The sequence below is a fragment of the Budorcas taxicolor genome, chromosome 12 (assembly GCF_023091745.1).
Source record: "Budorcas taxicolor isolate Tak-1 chromosome 12, Takin1.1, whole genome shotgun sequence".
Taxonomy (NCBI): Eukaryota; Metazoa; Chordata; class Mammalia; order Artiodactyla; family Bovidae; genus Budorcas; species Budorcas taxicolor.
This window is the reverse complement of record NC_068921.1, coordinates 11350190-11369197: the sequence shown is the minus strand read 5'-3', so window position 1 is coordinate 11369197 and position 19008 is coordinate 11350190. Positions and strand designations below refer to the sequence as shown.

General features: G+C 38.4%; 1 protein-coding gene across 1 annotated transcript in view; it reads left to right on the top strand.

Moving 5' to 3' along the window:
* The window catches only part of SUGT1 (SGT1 homolog, MIS12 kinetochore complex assembly cochaperone), a 40751-nt gene extending 22653 nt beyond the window's left edge, over window positions 1-18098 (top strand). The window contains exons 12-14 of the mRNA XM_052650077.1: window positions 4362-4452; window positions 8495-8676; window positions 17268-18098. Of these exons, the coding sequence (XP_052506037.1) occupies window positions 4362-4452; window positions 8495-8676; window positions 17268-17369 (375 nt within the window). The 3' untranslated portion in view covers window positions 17370-18098. The remainder of the gene's footprint in view (window positions 1-4361; window positions 4453-8494; window positions 8677-17267) is intronic.
* Window positions 18099-19008: the final 910 nt, after the last annotated feature.

The window sequence follows — 19008 nt, the reverse complement described above, 5'->3', positions numbered from 1 at the left end:
TGACTTTGGCTTTATAAAGGCCTCTTTGTTCATAATGCACAATTACTCAGGTTGTAGTGGCTCTCAGAGATGCCGGTGCTAGTGTGTGCTGCTATTCAGGTGAAGCGAGGGACTTTTTATAGGCAGTTCTTAGTACAGGAAAACGTGGTGTGAGCACGGGGTGCCCCATGACTGAAGTTAGTTAAGGATACTGGTGATGTACACACTGCTTGTGAAGTCTCCATTTCTAGATGAAAATTAAAGGAGCGAGATGCAGTTAGATGCAGTTTTAAATTTTAGTATATTAATAGTCCTTTTCAGTAATTGATTTTGTGTCGTTGCTGACTATTGGATTTCTGTCCCTTTTTGATAAAGATCTCAACAGTGACAACTGAAAATGACCAGAGTCTTCATACTGTGTATGAGAAAATATTGGTAGTATTTTGCTTTATGAAAGTTAAGTCATAGTTCACTTTACAGAATTCTGGAGATCTTGTAAATGTTTGTTTTTATTCATGTAGAATTTAAATACATACGTTACATTTAAAAGACTGATTGTTTTGCTTCTTTTCCAGTGAGATTTGTTTCATGTTTTTTCTCGTGAAAACATTTTTTGCTACATTTCTGGGCACCTTAAGAAAATACTTGGTCCACACCCCTTTTATACCCATCACTTGATATCTGACTGAAAATACTGGCAGATTACTGTTAGTGTTTTGTTAAAGTATTTTAAAATGAAGATTTTTAAGGATTTTCTCCCTAAACTCTTTTGGTAGAAAGATTACCAGCAGTTGTTACTTTAAATGACTCATCTTCACTGAAAAGATCAAAGAACCAAAGTGGACATAATAGGCTTATCTTTTGGGGTTTTTTTCCTACTTAAAAAGTTATAATTATTTTCTTCGAAGAAACATTAGAATATAAAATTCTAACTTGATTCTTAAAACTGTTTGCATAATGGTTATTACTGTGTTTATCAGCACTATAAATGCTAATTTTTGCTAGGCTCAAATTGGGGCTGAGCATTATTTGAATAAGGAGAACGTAAGGTGATAAGTGCTCTGTGAGTGTATGTTAGGTAGATTCTAGGGGAGCAGCCTTGATTAGAGAGTAAAGGATTCTTTTAGGAAGCTTTTAACATTTCGTTGTAATAAGCGGCCTTAGTTTAGCACTCAGAAGCTCTTCATAGTCTGTCTTACACCTTTTTCCATTTGCATTTTTCTCTGCTTTAACAAAAATCCTGGACCTGAGGCAAACTGGTCTTCTCTTCACTGGCTGATAACACTGTCCTTTCTCACCTCGGGGCTCCAGTTTTTGACAGTTCCCTTTGCTTCTGGAGACCCTTGCCATCACTGTAAATGGCTCCTGCCTCTCACAGCCCTCAAGGTGCCTGGAAACCTTCCTGTTCACAGCCAGTGTGATCTCTCCTGAGTGTTTAGAACATTTAGTTGCCTTTCTTCAAGTGCTTCACACACTACTGAGTGGTCAGGGATGACCACATATTATTTTTTAATATGTAAAAAATCCCTCACATTCCTGAAGGCTATACTTTGCTCACGGTAGATGTTTGATGATTACTGAACCAATGATTGTAAAAATGTTATCATTACTTGTGTTATCAAAGCAGGTCCATTTACCCAATGCACAATAAGCCGAACACTAAGACACTGATATTTGCAAAAGACAGTTTATTCTTGAGGCAGCTGAATGACGAGACAGGAGAACAACAACAAAAAATCTTATATCTGCCTCTCCAGAGGTGACAGACTTGGGCTATTTATGGGATAAAGAAGCAAGGTGGTCTGAGGGGTGGGGGAAAGAAAGGATGATAAAGTGAAGTCATTGGTGTCCTGCAGGGGCATATCTGAGTTACACGTTTCTTCGTGAGATGCATGTTCAGAAAATGGCATTAGCATGTTCTGAAGGTGACATATTTTGGCCCTCTGAGGTCAAACACTCATGGAGCCCCAGTTGAATGGTCAGTGGTCTTGACCAGTTTTAACTGGGCATGACTAGCTCTATGTTCCAGGAAAAGTTACCATTACTGTTGTGTGTTAGTCGCTCAGTCGTGTCTGACTCTTCGCAATCCCATGGACTGTAGCCCCCACCAGGCTCCTCTGTCCGTGGGATTCTCCAGGCAGGAATACTGGAGTGGGTTGCCATTTCCTGCTCTGGGGGATCTTCCCAGCCCAGGGGTTGAACCCTGGTCTCCTGCATTGCAGGCGGATGCTTTACCGTCTGCAAAAGTAATAGCGGTTTTGAATTGCTGAACTTTGCCTTTTGGTATTAGAATACCTTCTTATATAAATGTGGATATGTTATACATCATTTTAATGCACATTTCTCCCCTTTTTTTTTTTTGCTAATGACTTACTACTTGCTGTTTATATTTATTTTAGACTAGGGAAATGATGTTAGATAAAAAGAAAAATTTGAGCAAGTATCTTATTTGAGTTCAAAATGGGTCATAAAGCTGCAGAGACAACTCAAATCAACAACTCATTTGGCCCAGAAACTGCTAATGAATGTACATCGAAGCTGATCCTCTTACAGCTATGTGAGACGTTGCCAAAGAACTCAGTGTTGACCATTCGGTGGTCGTTTGGCATTTGAAGCAAATTGGAAAGGTGAAAAAACTGGATAAGTGGGTGCCTCGTAAGCTGACTGCAAATCAAAAAACCATTGTTTGGAAGTGTCATCTTCCCTTATCCTTTGCAACAACAGTGAACCATTTCTCAGTGGATTGTGACGAATGGAAAGTAGATTTTGTACAGTTGGCAATGACCAGCTCAGTGGTTGGACCAAGAAGAAGCTCCAAAGCACTTCCCAAAGCTAAACTTGCACCAGAAAAGGTTATGGTCACTTTTTGGTGGTCTGCTGCCTGTCCCATCGACTATAACTTTCTGAAACCATTACATCTGAGACGTGTGCTGAGCAGATGGATGAGATGCACCAAAAACTGCCGTGCCTGCAGCTGGCTTTGCTCAACAGAAAGGGACCAGTTCGTCTGCATGGCAGTGCCCAACTGCACATTGACAACCAGCACTTCAAAGATTAAACGAATTGGGCTGTGAAGTTTTGCATCATCTGCCATATTCACCTGACCACTCACCAGTGGACTACCACTTCTTCAAGGATCTCGACAGCTTTTTGAAGGAAAAATGCTTCCACAACCAGCAGGAGGCAGAACATGCTTTCAAGAGTTCATTCAGTCCTGAAGCACTGATTTTTATGGTACAGGAATAAACAAACTTATTTCTTGTTGGCAAAAGTGTGTTGATTGTAATGGTTCCTATTTTGATTGATAAAGATGTGTTTGAACCTAGTTATAATGATTTAAAATTCATGGTCCAAAACTGCAGTTGGTTTTTCACCAGTGGGTCACTAATACAATGACCCATACATCAGAGGTGTTTTATATAGTGGGTGCTTAAAGGTGTCTTCATGATACATGAAGCTTGGAGGGTATGCAATTTGCAAGAACAATTAAAGAGACTTTAGTCAATAAAGGCAAGTTATAGGATGCTATTATTAAGCAAGTTATAATTTAAGGGATCTAACTCATGACTTCCCTTAGTTGTTTTGATATTTTTATACAATGAAGTAAGTTTTTCTACTCTGAAACAGGTTAATGTACACACATACATAGTAACTCCTTTAGAACGGTTTCTCAGTGGTGGGCACTGTTAACATTTGGGGCTGGGTAATTCTTTGTTGTGGGTGTTACCCTGTATGTTGTAGGATATTTATATTTAGTAGCACCGCTTGCCTTTCCTCAGGAGCTTCCCAGGTCGCTCAGTGGTTAAAAAAAAAAAAAAAAAGGCCACCTCCGAATGCTGGAGATGCAGGAGACACTGGTTCAACCCCTGGGTGGGGAAGATCCCCTGGAGGAGGAACTGGCAACCCACTGCAGTATTCTTGCTAGGAAAATCCCACAGATGGAGGAGCCTGGTGGGCTGCAGTCCGTGGGGTTGCAGAGTCGGACAGGACTGAGCAACTGAGCAGATACACACACAGCCTCTCCTCACCTGTGCCTCAGTTGTGATGACCCAGCAGTGTCTCCAGACATTGCCAAATATCCCCTCGGGGACAAAATCACCCCAGTTGAGAACACTGCTTTAAAAGAAGAAAAGCATGTGGATTTCTAGATTCCTAATTGTAGTTTAGAGTGTGTATGTATATTGTTTTTGAAGGTGGCTTTTAAGTAGAAACAAAGTAATTGTTTCAGAGTTCTCTGAATTTAGCTTTGTAATTTAGCTTTGGAAGCAAGGACACTATTAATTCTTATGAAACATTGATAACTGAAGGAAATTGCTTTTTTTTTTTAAACTGTTCTGTGTATTTTACCTTGAATAATTGATTTTTTTTGGTGTCTCCTCCAGATTGAAATTAAAATGAAAAAGCCAGAGGCTGTGAGATGGGAAAAGCTAGAGGGGCAAGGAGATGTGCCTAACCCCAAACCGTTCATAGCAGGTTTGTTTTCTGGCCTTGATGCGCTTTGGATTCATGTTGTGTTATATAGTTGAAATTAAATAGTGGTGAGTATTCTTTCTACTTCATTATTTATGTTCTCAAGATAAAATACATGGAGTATAATAAGGTTGCTCTGTAATGAATACAAAATATTTCTTAATGGTGGTTCTAACTTCTTAAACTCCATAAGAATACAAATGAATGGCATCAGAGCCCAGAGGGAAGTGGAGTTCATTGTTTACCGTGGCAGTTTGTAACATTGGCTGGGGGTTGTTTTCGTGTGTTGGCCTTTCCTGTTTTTTATGTGTAATGGTTTTATTCTGCTGATAAATCTCCCGCTCTTCCTTTCTCCCCTCTTTATTTATGCCTTTCTGTCTCTTCTGATATAGTCAACTCTTAATTTCCTGGAATTTCAGGGCTTCCCAGAGAAAAGTATCCAGCACATGTCACTATTTTTCTAAGAGGTGGAGGCAGACAGCTAATGAAGGCCTAAGGCAAGCCTACGAGTAGAGTAGAAAACAAGGGCTGACTGCTTAATCCTTTAAGAAAAAGACTACTTTATGTTGGGGTCAATTCTAAGCATAGGCAGTAGACAGGTGTTTTTCTAACGCAGTGATTAATCTGTGGGACACACTTAGACCTAAAGTCTAAGTGTTTTATAGCAATGACCTCATTAATGAATGGAGAGAGATTACCTTTTGATTAGAGATAATGCTCTGATTTGATGACTAAAATGAGGCAACTTCGTTTCAGCTACTTTTTGATTTTTCACTGCTTTCTTCTGTAGTATAAAATACAGTTTCATTGTGGCACCTTGTAGAAAATGCCAAGTTCGCCAGTAGAGCATTCATCTTCAAATTTTATTTTGAGATAATGTTAGGTTCTAATAGAAGTTTCAGAAATTTAGAGTTCCCATGTACCCTTCACCCAGTTCCCTGCATGACGTTGTCATAGCTAACCTACAGCATAATTAGCAGAGCCAGGAAATTTACCCTCCCAGATAATTTTTAGGAATCGAAATGATTCAGGTTGGTATATGAGCTGTTTATTAAGCTTCTGTGCCCTGCTGTATGTGAAAGATTTGGTAAAGATGTTATGTGCTTCTCATGGGGTTGATTCCCAGAGATTTTTGGATTGAGGTTTATATATAGCTTAAAGCATTTTTTTAAGACATATTTTAAATGTAGTATCTCACCTAGTTTTAGCAGCAGCCCTGTATAGTAAGTGACCTTGTATTGTTCCTCTGATCTTACGGGCTCAGAAAGGTTAAACAGCTTGCCTGAGATTACCCCGCAGTTTTCATTGTCCAGGACTAAATCCAGGTCTTCAGAGTCTGGGTCTGGTTCTTGTACTCCATGTGTGATACTGCTTGTTGCTGCGTTTTCTAACAGTGGGAAGTCTCTGCTGACATGAGTAGCTTTGCAGTTAGTTGATGTTAGAGTGAATAAGCAAGAAGTTAGGTTAGCTGTCTCTGAGTAGTTCATTTGCCACCTACAGGTATTAATGTTTTTCTGAGATTAAAGATTTTCTTGGTGTTATGGTTACAAACTCTTTTTAAACTCAATGCCTTGGATATTCAAGATGGTATTCCTCCTGACTGGTTATATTTTTTGTAAGGGGTTAATGTGCTTATCAGATTGTTTGACAAGCTGGAGACTGCAGATAAGGGCAAGTTGTTAACCTATCTGTGCCAGCTTTCTTATCTGTAAAATGGAGATGAGAACTGTGGTCCCATCTGGCAAATCAGCATTAGGATTAATTAAACCCGTGTGTCCTAAGTTCTTAATTTACCACTGGCATGCGTTTTTTGTTTTCTTGGCTCCTAGTGAAAATGTACAAAAGAAAGAGATTACTGGTGGAGGACAGGTGGATAGAATTTGGAAAACAGTTTGCTTGCCCTGTATAAAACTGGTGTGTTGCCATTTGTCTTGTTAGGGATCGGGTGGTGAGATGGGCAGGGAGAGAGGTGAAGAGAAAGGATGGAAGACAGTGAACGATTCGCTTCTCATCTCTTTTGAGAAGGGGGATATATAGTGGCGGTAGTGGGAGAGGGACGTGTAGACTAGCATCATGTGTCCTAATTCACAGGGAAGCTTTAACTTCATAGGGAAGTGGTTTTTTTTTTTTAAGGCTATCTAGCTGTACCATCCAGTGTAGTAGCTGCAAACCACCTGTACCTATTGACCACTTGGAATATGACTAGTCTGGATTGCGATGTGCTCTAAATGTAAAATACATACCAGATTTTAAACTTAGTGTGAAAAGGATATATAAAATATATTAATATTTTTATATTGATTTCATGTTGAACTGATACTGTTTTGGATGTGTTAGGCTAAATAAGACATTTTTAGAATGTATTTCACCTGATTGTTTTTTTAAACTACTAGAAATTTTAGAATTGTATTTGTGACTCACATTTGTGGCTTATGTTATATTTCCATTGAATGATGAACAGATCTGCTCTTACAGTTCTTAGGTAATCTGGTTAGTTTCTTTTAAACTATTTGTGTGTCAAGACCTTGATTCCCTTGGTCTTTGGGGCAGTTTTGGCAGTGCCCTGAATCTCCCTGCGTTGGTTGCCTCTCTGGCTGCAAGCAGCCTCTGTTTAATCCCAATGTGCCCTCCAAGTAATATTATTTCCTGTGTGCACGTGATGTGGGCATTGACATGTGGATCATCATGTACTGTTTTTCAGCATTCAAGAATTATTTATTGTTTCCTTCTGTTGAAGTAATCTGATATTTTTAATGTGGTGAGAGGATGGAGTCTTAACTCACTGTCAGATGGCATGGCAGTGTCAAACGGCATGTCATTGTTTTCAGTTTAATTTTACTCTGAAAGATATAAGTACCTCAGGAGAAGCTACTTTATACACACACACACACACACATCAATATCATTTCATGTATTTTTGGCTTTGCTGGGTCTTTGTTGGCGCATGGCTCTTCTCTAGTTGTGGTGAGTGGGGGCTGCTCCCCAGTTGTGATACGCAGGCTTCGCCTCTTGGGGAGCTCTGGCTCTAGGGTGGGCAGGCTTCAGTAGCCGAGGCGCATGGGCTCAGTAGTTGCAGCTCCCAGGCTCTAGATCGCTGGCTCAGTAATTGTGGCGCACAGATTTAGTTGCCCCGTGGCATGTGGTATCTTCCCGGACCAGGGATAGAAGCGGTGTCTCCTGCATTGACAGGTGTATTCTTTACCATTGAGCCACCGAGGAAGCCCTAGAAGCTGTATTTTCTAACATTCGTTAAAGCTTTGTTTAGAGAAAGTTTGTTAATGAAGCATCTATTTTAAAAAGTCAGTATTTTTAGAATTGTTGGTACAATCTTTGCACCTTTTCTCTTAACATAAGAGTTCCTGTATGCGGGCTTCCCTAGTGGTCCACTGAGTGATTACGAATCTGCTTGCCAATGCAGAGGGCACAAGTTTGATCCCTTATCTGGGAAGATTCCACATGCTGTGGGGCAGCTAAGCCTGTGAGCTACAACTACAGAGCCAGCGCTCTAGAGCCCGTGGGTCGCAACTCCTGAGCTTGTTTGCCACAACTACTGAAGCCCGCGTGCGCAGAGCCCGAGCTCGGGAACAGAAGAAGACACTGCAGTGAGAAGCCTGCGCACGGCAAGAGTGGCCCCCAGTCACTGCAGTTGGAGAAAGCCTGCAGCAGTGAAGACCCAGCACAGTCAGAAATCAGTAAAAATAGCGAGTCTTAGAGGGGAAGTTCCTGTATGCTCCTCACAGTTTCTCCTGTTGGTAACATGTAGGCTTTCTTTGTTAATCTAGTTTCACATAATGTACCAAAAGTTTACACTATGAGTTATTTTGCTCAAAAGAAATTTCCAGATTTTACATTATGCTTACCGATTCAGTCTTTAGAGGTTTTAAATGTTAATTATTGATTTATATATCAGGAAGACATTTATTACAAACATGAAATTTAATGATTTAAACTATTTGCTGAGATGTAAACACCATGGTCACAAAGTTACGTGCGCTTGACATAATCAACACGTGTTGATTAATGGCTTCTTGTTTTTACTCCATAGATGTAAAAAACCTATATCCATCATCATCTCATTATACAAGAAATTGGGATAAATTGGTCGGTGAGATCAAAGAAGAAGAAAAGAATGAAAAGTTGGAGGGAGATGCAGCTTTAAACAAATTATTTCAGCAGATCTATTCAGATGGCTCTGATGAAGTGAAACGTGCCATGAACAAATCATTTGTAAGAACATAAACGTTAAGAAAATCTGTTATAGTTGTAAATTTCAGAAATTAAAAATATAAGTAAAGAGATCAGATTGTATGTACTGTAGTTGGGAGACCATTTTAAATGGGCTTTGTCTGAGCACTTCTTCTTACTTGAAACTTTATGAGAAAGTTGGAAACTTGTGGAAGAGGTGAGAAACAAATGGTGTATGTAGTCCACATAAATTTTTTCATTTGGGAGTTAGAACTTGAAAGACTTGTGATCCCAAGGTTAGCGTGGGCGATAGGAGTTACTCTAGTCAGATTTATCACAGTAGCCGAGTGGGCGTCCAGTGTTTTCCATCTAGTGCCATATGTAGTCTCAGTGTCAAGGATGAGGAATATAGAAGGGAGACTTCCCGAACAGTGTTGGGCAAGTGGCACGTTGATTATCCTCTGGTTTGTTAATAATTTCTCTGTTAGTTAAGAAAATTCAGGCTCTTTGCCAGGGCATGAATACCACCTGAATTAGGCCTCAGTTCTGTAGAACCATGTAGATTTTGCTTGAAGCTGTAATCATTGGACTTTCACCTGTAGCTCTGAAGATGTCACTGTCTTTTAAGGTATTTATTTTTACAGTAGAAAGTTAAAGTTAATATTTAATAATTAAAATTAACTAACATTTAATTAATAAATGTTTGAGGTAATAAGTGTGTTTGAGGCTTAGATATTCCATATCAGGTTACCATGTGGTAACTGATCATGACTGTGGCTTTCACTATTGCTTTAGAATTTTTTTGTATTACACTTTTTACATTGAGATAATTGTAGATTCCCATACAGTTGGAGAAAGTACAAGAGATGCCTTCTAGCTTTTACAGATTTCCCCAGTGGAAGCATCTTGCAGAATTAATATTACAGCCATGGTGTTGACAGTTAAGAAAGAGAACATTTCTGTTGCCACAGGATTCCCTCATCGTTGTCATCTTATGCCCATGTTCACACCCTTTTTTCCTACCCGTCCTTAGCCCATGGCAGCCACTCATCTGGCGAGTTTGTCTGATATGGCGTCTGCAGATATTTTCTCCCAGTCTGTAGCTTGTCTTTTTCTTTTCTTAACAGTCTTTAGCAGAACTGAGGTATAATTTTGATGAAGTCCAATGTATCAATTTTTGTTCTATGGATCATGGGTTTGGTGTCGAGTTCTAAGAACTCTTTGCTTAGTTCTCGATCTCAAAGATTTTCTTCTGTGTTCCTTTTTTTTTTTTTTTTTTAAAAATTTACTTATTTGGCTGTGTGGGATCTTTGTTGCTGATCTTTGTTGCATCCTGCGATATCTCGTTGCTGCACAGACTCTCTGACTGGGGTCTGTGGGCTTCAGTAGTTGCAGTACACAGACTTAGTTGCTCTGTGGCATGTGGGGTCTTAGTTCCTTGACCAGGGATCGAACCCACATCCCCTGCACTGCAAGGCAGACTTTCAACCCCTGAACCACCAGGGAAGTCCCTGCATTCTTTCTTTTAATACAGGTTTTTCTTACTTATGGCATCTTAGTCCATGATCCATTTTGAGTTAATTTTTATATGAAGTATGAGATGCAGGTTAAGCTTCTTTTTTTTTTTTTTTTGACCTGTATTTGTTCAGTTGCCCCGGCACCATTTGTTCAAATGGCTGTCTTTCCATCCTTGAATTGCCTTTCATCTTTCTCAAAAATCAGTTGAGCATATTAGCGTTGAGTCTGTTTCTGGGGTCCCTGTTCCGTTGTTCTGAGTGTCTGTTGCTCTGTTAATACCACAGTCTAAGTTATTGTTGCTATTTTAAGTCTTGAAATTGGACCGATTTATTTCCCCTACTCTATTTTTCATTTTCAAAATTGTTTTGGATATTTCAGTTCCTTTGCCTTTCTATAAATTTTAGAATAGTTTGTCTAATGTGGAAAAAGTCCTGTTAGGAATTACATTGAGCTGTATACCAGTTGGGAGAAACTGACATCTTTACTGTGCTGAATCGTCCAGCTTCATTTATTTAGATCCCTGATTTCTTTCATCACTGTTGTGCACTTTTCAGCATGTAAATCCAGTATGTGTTTTACTAGATACACCAAAGTATTTGGTTCTTTCTTTGAGTGATTGTCCATGGAATTATATATTTAATTTTCTTATCTATGTGTTTGTTGCTAATATCTAGAAATACAGGACTTTGTTTTTTGGTGTTTTTTTTTTTAATGTTTATCTTGTCTTCTGTGACCTTACTGAACTCACTGGTTCTGGGAGATTTTTTTGGTAGATCCCTTGTGATTTTCTGTGTAGACAGTCTTCAGATAGGGACAGTTTAATTTCTTCATTTCTGATATGTGTGCTGTTTATCTGCTTTTATTGCTGTACTGATTGACTAGACCTCCCATTGTTATGTTGAATAAGAGTAGACATCCATGCCTTGTTCCCCATCTTAAGGGAAAAACTATTCAATCTTTCACTGTTAAGTATAATGTTAGCTGTAGGTTTTTGTAGATGCTTATCAAGTTAAGAAAGTTTTGCTCTGTTTTCTGTTTTCCTGAGTTTTTTTAATCATGAATGGCTGTTGACTTGTGAAATGTTTTTTCTGCTTTGAATCAGTATGATTAGGTAGGTTTTTTGTTCCTTTAACTTGTTTAAGTAGTGATTTTATATGATTAATATGATTATTTTCTTCATGGATCCAACTTTGCACCCCTGGGATAAACCCCACTTGGTCAGTGTATAATTCTTTTTGTGGTATATTATTCAGTTCTGTTTTCAGATGTTTTAAGCATTTTTGTATCTGTATTTATGAGGGACATTGGTCTGCAGTGTTCCTTTTTTTGGTGCCATTCTTTTCTGGTTTTGGTATCAGGGTAATGCTTCATAGAATGAATAGGAAAGTGCTCAGTCCTCTTTTTCGAGGGGAATGGATTTGTAGAATGAGTGATAATTTGTCTTTAAAGATTCTTTAAACCAGTGAAGCCATCTGGGCCTTGATACTTCTTTTTTGGGGAGGTTTTAAATATATGAATTTCATTATCCTGATAGCTTATAGGGCTGTTTGGGTTATCTATTTTACATACAGCGACTTGTGGTAGTTTGTTTTTGAGGGATTGGTCTGTTTGTTTAAGTTGTTAGTTGGTATGATTTCCTTCCTAGCCTTTTGATGTCTGCAGGGTCTGTAGTGATAACCCATTTCATTCCTGTGATAGTAATTTGTCTTTTCTCTTTTTTCTTTGTCTTGCTAGGGTTTGTCAATTTTACTGACTTCACCCTCTTTTTTTTTTTTGGTTCCCCCAAAGAATCAGCTTTTTTGTTGATCTTAAATTTTTCCTGTTTTTTATTCTAAATTTCATTTATTTCTGCTTTTAATTATTTTCTTCCTTATGCTTGATTTGGGTTTATTTTGCTATTCCTTTTTTTAATAGGTTCTTTAGATGTGTGCTTAGATTATTGATTCAACCCTTTAATTTCTTTTTTCTATTATATGTGTTTATGCTCTATGTTTCCCTCTCAGGAATTTTAGCTGTCTCCTACAAATTTTTATTTTATATTTTCATTTTTATTCAGTTCAATATATATTTTTATTTCACTTGAAACTTCTTATTTTAAGTATATATTCCGCTTGAAAAGAATGTATATTCTGTTCTTGTTGAATGGAGTGTTCTGTAGATGTCAGTTAAATCCTGTTGATTGATATTCTTACTGAATTTTTAAAAAGTATTCTGAGTTGATTTTCTGTCTTATTGTTCTATTCATTGTTGACAGAGGGTCTTCAGCTATAATCATGGATTTATTGATTTCATATTTAGGTTTTGTGAATTTTTGCTTCACATATTTTGGAGCTCTGTTTAGTTCATATGTGTTTAGGATTGTTACATTTTCATGGTGGATTGCTTTTTTATCATTATAGAATGTCATTCTCTAGCTCTGGTAATTTTTTTTGCTAATATTAGTATAGCTGATTATATCTTTTGTTTAATTTTTGCATGATATATCTTGTTCCATCCTTTTATTTTCAGTCTGCCTAAGTCATACTTTTTTAATTTTAGTTTTTAAAAATTTTATTGGCGTATAGTTGATTTACAATGTTGTATTAATTTCAGGTTTACAGCAAAGTGATTCAGTTATATATATACACACACACATATATTCATTCTTTTTCAGATTCCTAAGTCATATGTAAAGTATCTTTTGGACAGCATGTATTCGTGTCATGTTTTTAATTTACTCTGCTGCTACTGCTGCTAAGTTGCTTCAGTCGAGTCTGACTCTGCAACCCCATGGACAGCAGCCCACCAGGCTCCTCTGTCCACGGAATTCTCTAGGCAAGAGTACTGGAGTGGGTGGCCATTTCATTCTCCTAATTTACTCTACCAGTCTCTTTTAATCGATGCATTTGGACCACTTACATTTAATTATTGATACATTAGGACTTATGTCTGCCAAAGAAGTTTTCTCTCTGCTCTGTATTTCTGTTTTTGTTTTTCCTGTTCTCCTGTGATTACATGAACATTTTTTAGAATTTCATCTTGAGTTATGTAGTATTTTTAGTGTATTTTCTTTGTATAGCATTTTTAGTGGTAGCCCTAGATTTTATATTAGCTATATTATACTTCTCTTAGTCTCCTGGCATCGTTTTTTGAAACTGAGTGACATTTAGAAATGTTACCTCTCTTTATGTACCTTTACCTTTTCTCATTTATAATTTCTTAAATATTTCTTCTGCATACATTTAGAAATCGCATCATAAAGTGTAGTAATCTGGAAAACTTACAAGAGGAAACGCAAGTTCTCTGGTCTTTCCCTGTCTTGTGGCCTGCCTTTCTTCCTTACTGCGTTTCAGGGTTCTGGTTTCTACTGCTTCTTTTCTGTCTAGAGAGGTTCCTTAAGGCATTCCTTCAGAGTACCTCTGTCCATGACAAACTCTCTGTATTGGCAAGGATTTCTTTGGGTTTATACTGATTGGAATTTGCTCAGTTTCTTGCAACCATAGATTTATGTTTTTGCCACTTGTAGGATATTTTCATTCATTGTACCATTGAGTACCTTTTCAGACCTGGCTTCTTTGTTTCCTTCTCCCTGGAACCTGATGACACAGGTACTGGATGGTTTGTTACAGCACTGCGCATTCCTGAGGCGCTTCATTTTACCTCTCTTCTCTCTGTCACTCAGGTTTATATAGATGCGTTTTCCAGTTCACTGATTGATTGTTTTCTCTATTCTGCTCTTGAGCCCGTTCACCAGTCTTTTTATTTCAAGTGTATTTTTCAATTCTAAAACTTTTATTTGGTTCTTCTTTATATCTTTGTTTACTGAGGTTTCTGTTTTTTTTTCATTTGTTTCAAGCTAGTTCATGATTCTTGTTGAAGCATTTTTACCCTGACTGCTTTAAAAGTATGTCTGATCATTTTAACTTCTCTGTCATCTCCGTGTTAGCATCTATTGATTGTCTTCTCTTTTTAAACATAGAATCTGAAATCTTTCTGGTTCTTGGTGTTTTTCATGAGTGCCAAGTGGTACCTAGTTGAAACCTGGACATTTTCATGTTATGAAACTGTAGATCTTATTTAAACCTTCCTTGTGAAGGAGCTTTCTCTGACGACCACTCTGGCGAAGGAAGGGAAGTTAACCACTTCACTATCGCCAGGTGGAGGTAGAAATCCATGTATCCCGCTCTGCCTCTGTAGACCCCCCAGGGCCACTCCTTGTTACTGCTGGGAATAGGCAGCTGTTCAGCTGCCCAGGTGGTTTCCACTGAGCCCGGTCAACAGAGGCGGCCAGATCTTGGTACCATAGCATGGGTCAAAGTCTAGGCTCTTCACGGCGCTGGCCTGGGTGGAGATGGACCAGAGTCTTCACTGTGGTTTTGACTGGAGTGATTACTGTCTAAAAGATTTCGGTTTTCCTATTGGTCTTCATCCTTTGGCTAGAGAAAGCAGCCTTTTGTTGGGTTTTTTGGTCATACCCTTTGGTATTTCCAGCTTCTTCAGTTCCAACTCTTGAAAAAATGAGGCAAAAGAAAACCCAAAGAACTCACCACCGTGTTGTTCCTTGGGTCCCAGGGTCTCTAGCTGACGTGTCCTCTTATATTTGTTATTTAAATGACATTCAAGGTTTTTAGTTGTACTTAGTCAAAAGAATAGGAAAAAGTATATTAATGCCTCCAAAAGGAGAAAGCAGTACCCGCCCTGCCACACACACATACTCGGCGGTTTGTGGGCTCTTAGTTTCCTAGCAAAGGATCAAACCTATGCCCCCTGGAATCCTAACCTCTGGGCCCCCAGGTAATTCCCAGAAATTAGATTAAATATTGACTTTTTAAGAGCCTGCTAGACAAAATAGTGTGTAAAATTTCAAAGATACGGAATCTGTGTCCGTTTTCATATAGAAACTTTGCTAATTGTAATTGAACTATACACATGCATAAATAGGCCCTCTGTCTGGCAACATTGATCTGGAACATAGCAAGGACTTGGCTTCTGTCCTTGTGGGAATACCGGCATACCTTGGAGATCTGTGGATTTAATTCTAGACTGCCATTTTAAAGCAAATCTTGCAATAAAGTGAGTCATACCATTTGGTTTTCTAGTTTGTATGAAAGTTACATTTACACTATGCTGTAGTCTCTTGAGTGTGTAATAACATGTCTAAAAAACAGTGTATGTACCTTAATTTAAAAATACTTTATTGCTAAAATATGCTAACTTTATCATCTGAGTCTTAAGCAAGTCGTAGTTTTTTGCAGGAGTAACATCAAAGATCAGTGGTCACAGATTCTCATAACAAATATAATAACAATGAAAAAGTGTGAAATAGAAGAGAATTATCAGAATGTGACAGAAACATGGAGTGAGCACACACTGTTGGAAAAGTGACTTAGCAGCTCACTTGATGCAGGGTTGCCAGAAACCTTCAAGTTGTAAAAAATGCATATCTACAAAGTGCAATAAAGGGGAGCACAATAAAATAAGGTCTGCCTGTACAGAGAAGCAAAGTGTCTCATCTGTAATCTCTCAGTCTTCTTGGGCAAGAAGACCAAGTGTACAGAATAAATCAGGGAAGTGCTCAGATGCACTGCAGTCCATAGCAGAAAGGGGAAGATAAATGTCATCAGCAGACATGATCAGGTTATAAATTAAATCTGTTTCCAGTTCTCTTAGGAGTAATTTATTACATAGACTTGTCCCATTTTATTCAGTATTTTATTTGAAGCCTACTATGTGCCAGGCTACAGCATTTAAGTATTGATAACCATGTATGGTGTGTATGGTAAAATATTGATCTAGCATTTGAGTATTGGTAATATATGGTAAAAAATATGTATGCTAAAGTATTGATCTAGCATATAAGTATTGGTAAAATATGCTCCTTGCCTTTTAGAAACTCTCAGCTTTGTTTGAAGCCAGGGGTGGGAAGCAGGTGTAAGAAAGCAGATCCTTACAATTTTAACAATGCAGTGTCATCTAATGTATATTATATATTGCTCACCCAGTAGACAAATCTTATGAGAGGAGGTAGCTAGAGTCCTAAATAGGGTCAAAGGAGGCCACAGAGAGACGGTGCCATGTCATGCTTGGAGGTTGACATGTCACGCATCTCTCTCCATGGGAGAAGAGCATCCATGCGGAGGAACCCAGGGGAAGGAGCTTGGCAGAGAGTGTGGGGCACTGGCATTGTTTAGAGGCTCCACTGTAGTGGTGGCATGTACAACTATACATTCACCAATAACACAGGTTGGTTATTTTTAAATGCTTAGATTTTTCGCAGCTTACTTGCTTCGATCCAAGTCAGTGTTTTGTTTTTTTTTAATTGCGGTAAGACTACAAATGGTAGTGGTGTTTAGTCACTGAGTCATGCCTGACTCTTCTGTGACCCCATACACTGTAGCCCGCCAGGCTCCTCTGTCCATAGGATTTCCCGGGCAAGAATGCTGAAGTTAATTGCCATTTCCTTCTCCAGGGGATCTTCCTGGCCCAGGGATTGAACCTGTGTCTCCTGCATTGGCAGGCGGGTTCTTTACCACTGAGCCCCCTGAGAAGCCCCAAGATAACAGTATCTAGAGCTTTATTTTTTTAATGTATTTATGAATGTGCTAAGATTGTTGGTAGCTGTTATAGTCAGTGGGTAGTAAATAGATGGCAGATTCTTTCCGAGACACTATATCTGTATGTGTATGTACCTTGATTCAAAAATAATTCCAGTGTACACTTGCATGTATTTGACAGAACATTAAGAGACTCCTAGAGTTCTGTCCAACCAGAAAGAGTTTACTTTGGAAAATCTTTATTAAGCTCTGCAAAAGAGATTATATCATCATTTTCCCTGGGAGCCGGTTTCATCTGAAGGTAGTTTTTCCATATATACCTCTATGCTGATCAGCAAGGAGACATGGTGTTTTATATGGCAGTGTCTGTGGACATGGTCCTCCTACGTAACTAGAGTTTCCTTTTCAGATTTTTACAAAGTATAGTAACTTACCTGGAAAGCCTAACATTAACATATTGTGTTGTGTGTGTTGAGCCAAACATAGCTTGTGTTTGGTGCTCTGTGCTTGGAACATTTTTTGAAAAGTAATTGTTTGGATTATATGGTCCAAGAATTAATCTATTTTTATTTCTTATTGCAGATGGAGTCTGGTGGTACAGTTTTGAGTACCAACTGGTCTGATGTAGGTAAAAGGAAAGTTGAAATCAATCCTCCTGATGATATGGAATGGAAAAAGTACTAAATAAATTAATTGGTTATCACTGTATTGCATATATTCACCTAACGCCCATTGTGTATTAATATTGCATTCTTGAATTTTGAACACTGAGTACATCTTTTCAGAGATTATACCTCTTTACCTCTCTGTGCTTTAGAAATTATTTTCTAGTGTTCTGAAAGTCTAATGAAGATTGCATTTTATCACTTTTGTCCTTAAGGATTTCAGATATGCTGAAATGGAATGAAGTATCATTTGCTACTAGACAGATTATTTCTACCTAGTAGTGGGAGTGGAGAAATCATTAATGGTTATATCTTGGGTTATTGCCTTATTTTTGATGCAGTATTCTATTAATAATTTATTAGACCTGGCAACTTTGGGTGAGCATAGATTTCTCAATTTCCGTGTTAGATTGTTTGCTTTTAAAAACTGCTTTTGAATGGAGTTGTAAATACAATTTTTCTATGAAAAAGTTTGGTTTATTTACCTTTTTCTTAAGTTTTTAATGAAAACTTTGAGAAATTATTTATCACAAGGAATTCCCATTTGATTATTTTTATGAGAAATATTTGTAATTGCACTGAGAATTTTGGTCCTTACCTTTCAAATTCCTGTGTAAAACATTGACACCTGAGTTTTCTATTCTGTAAATTAACTATACTGAAGTCTAATCTGTAAATCTGGGTCACACAGTCATTTAGAAGAGCCCAGCTCCACTCCTTGCTGCTTTTGCCACAGCAGGATTCCTGAAATTACAGCACTGGTGGCTTGATTTGGTTTTTGTGTTTTTTTTCCTTTATTAGAAAATCTCTCTTCTCACAGCCCCATGATTACTTTCGGTGGTTTAGGGCAGCTGTTGAGAGGGTAAATTAATATGTATATATTTAGTATGTATTCTGTTTCTAGAATAAATAGATACCATGGGAATACAAAAACCAAAAGACATGATCATTAACTTCAAGGACTTTATAATCTAGCGGAGAGAGAAAATTAACATTCATGAAGGAATGGTTGAATGGTGAACTTATTATAAATAGAGGTGTGAGATCAAAAAAGTGTTCCATGATTAAAATTCTTGGCAGTCTAAGCTGTTGCAAAGCAGAGGCTATGGATGACCTGTAGGCCTGATCGGCTTTCCCGCTGTGGTTTCGGAGCCATAGTGCCCTCGAGGTAGGTGTCTGTTAGGTCTTACTGACATTTTGTGGCAAAGCAGTACCATATACCCTCACAGCAGAGGATGGCGTAAATGGGAGGCAGATTAGCCATCGTGTCCAAAGAGAGTGGGTTCTCAGCCTTTTGATTTGAGTCATTTGACGTGATGTGTAGGAGAGTTCTTGAGGAAGGTGAGTTGGGGTGATACCTGACCACACCTCGGCCTGCTGACACTGCTTGTTTATGCGTGCCACAGTTTTCAGTTGTCCTTCTGCCCCTTCGAGTTATGGGCTACTTTTTTTGTTGTTCTTGAACACTGAAAGAAAAGGCAAAATGAAGTTCTTGCATGTATGAATTTCTAAGATTTTCTGCTTGGGAAACAAGCCAGTGATGTTTTCTCAGTACCATTAGTCCTCAGGGGCTCTCGTTGCAGAGTTAGGAAGTCAGAGGCCTGCAGCACAACCCCGAGCGGAGACTCCTGGCTCCAGCAAGTCCCTGCCACCCGTTA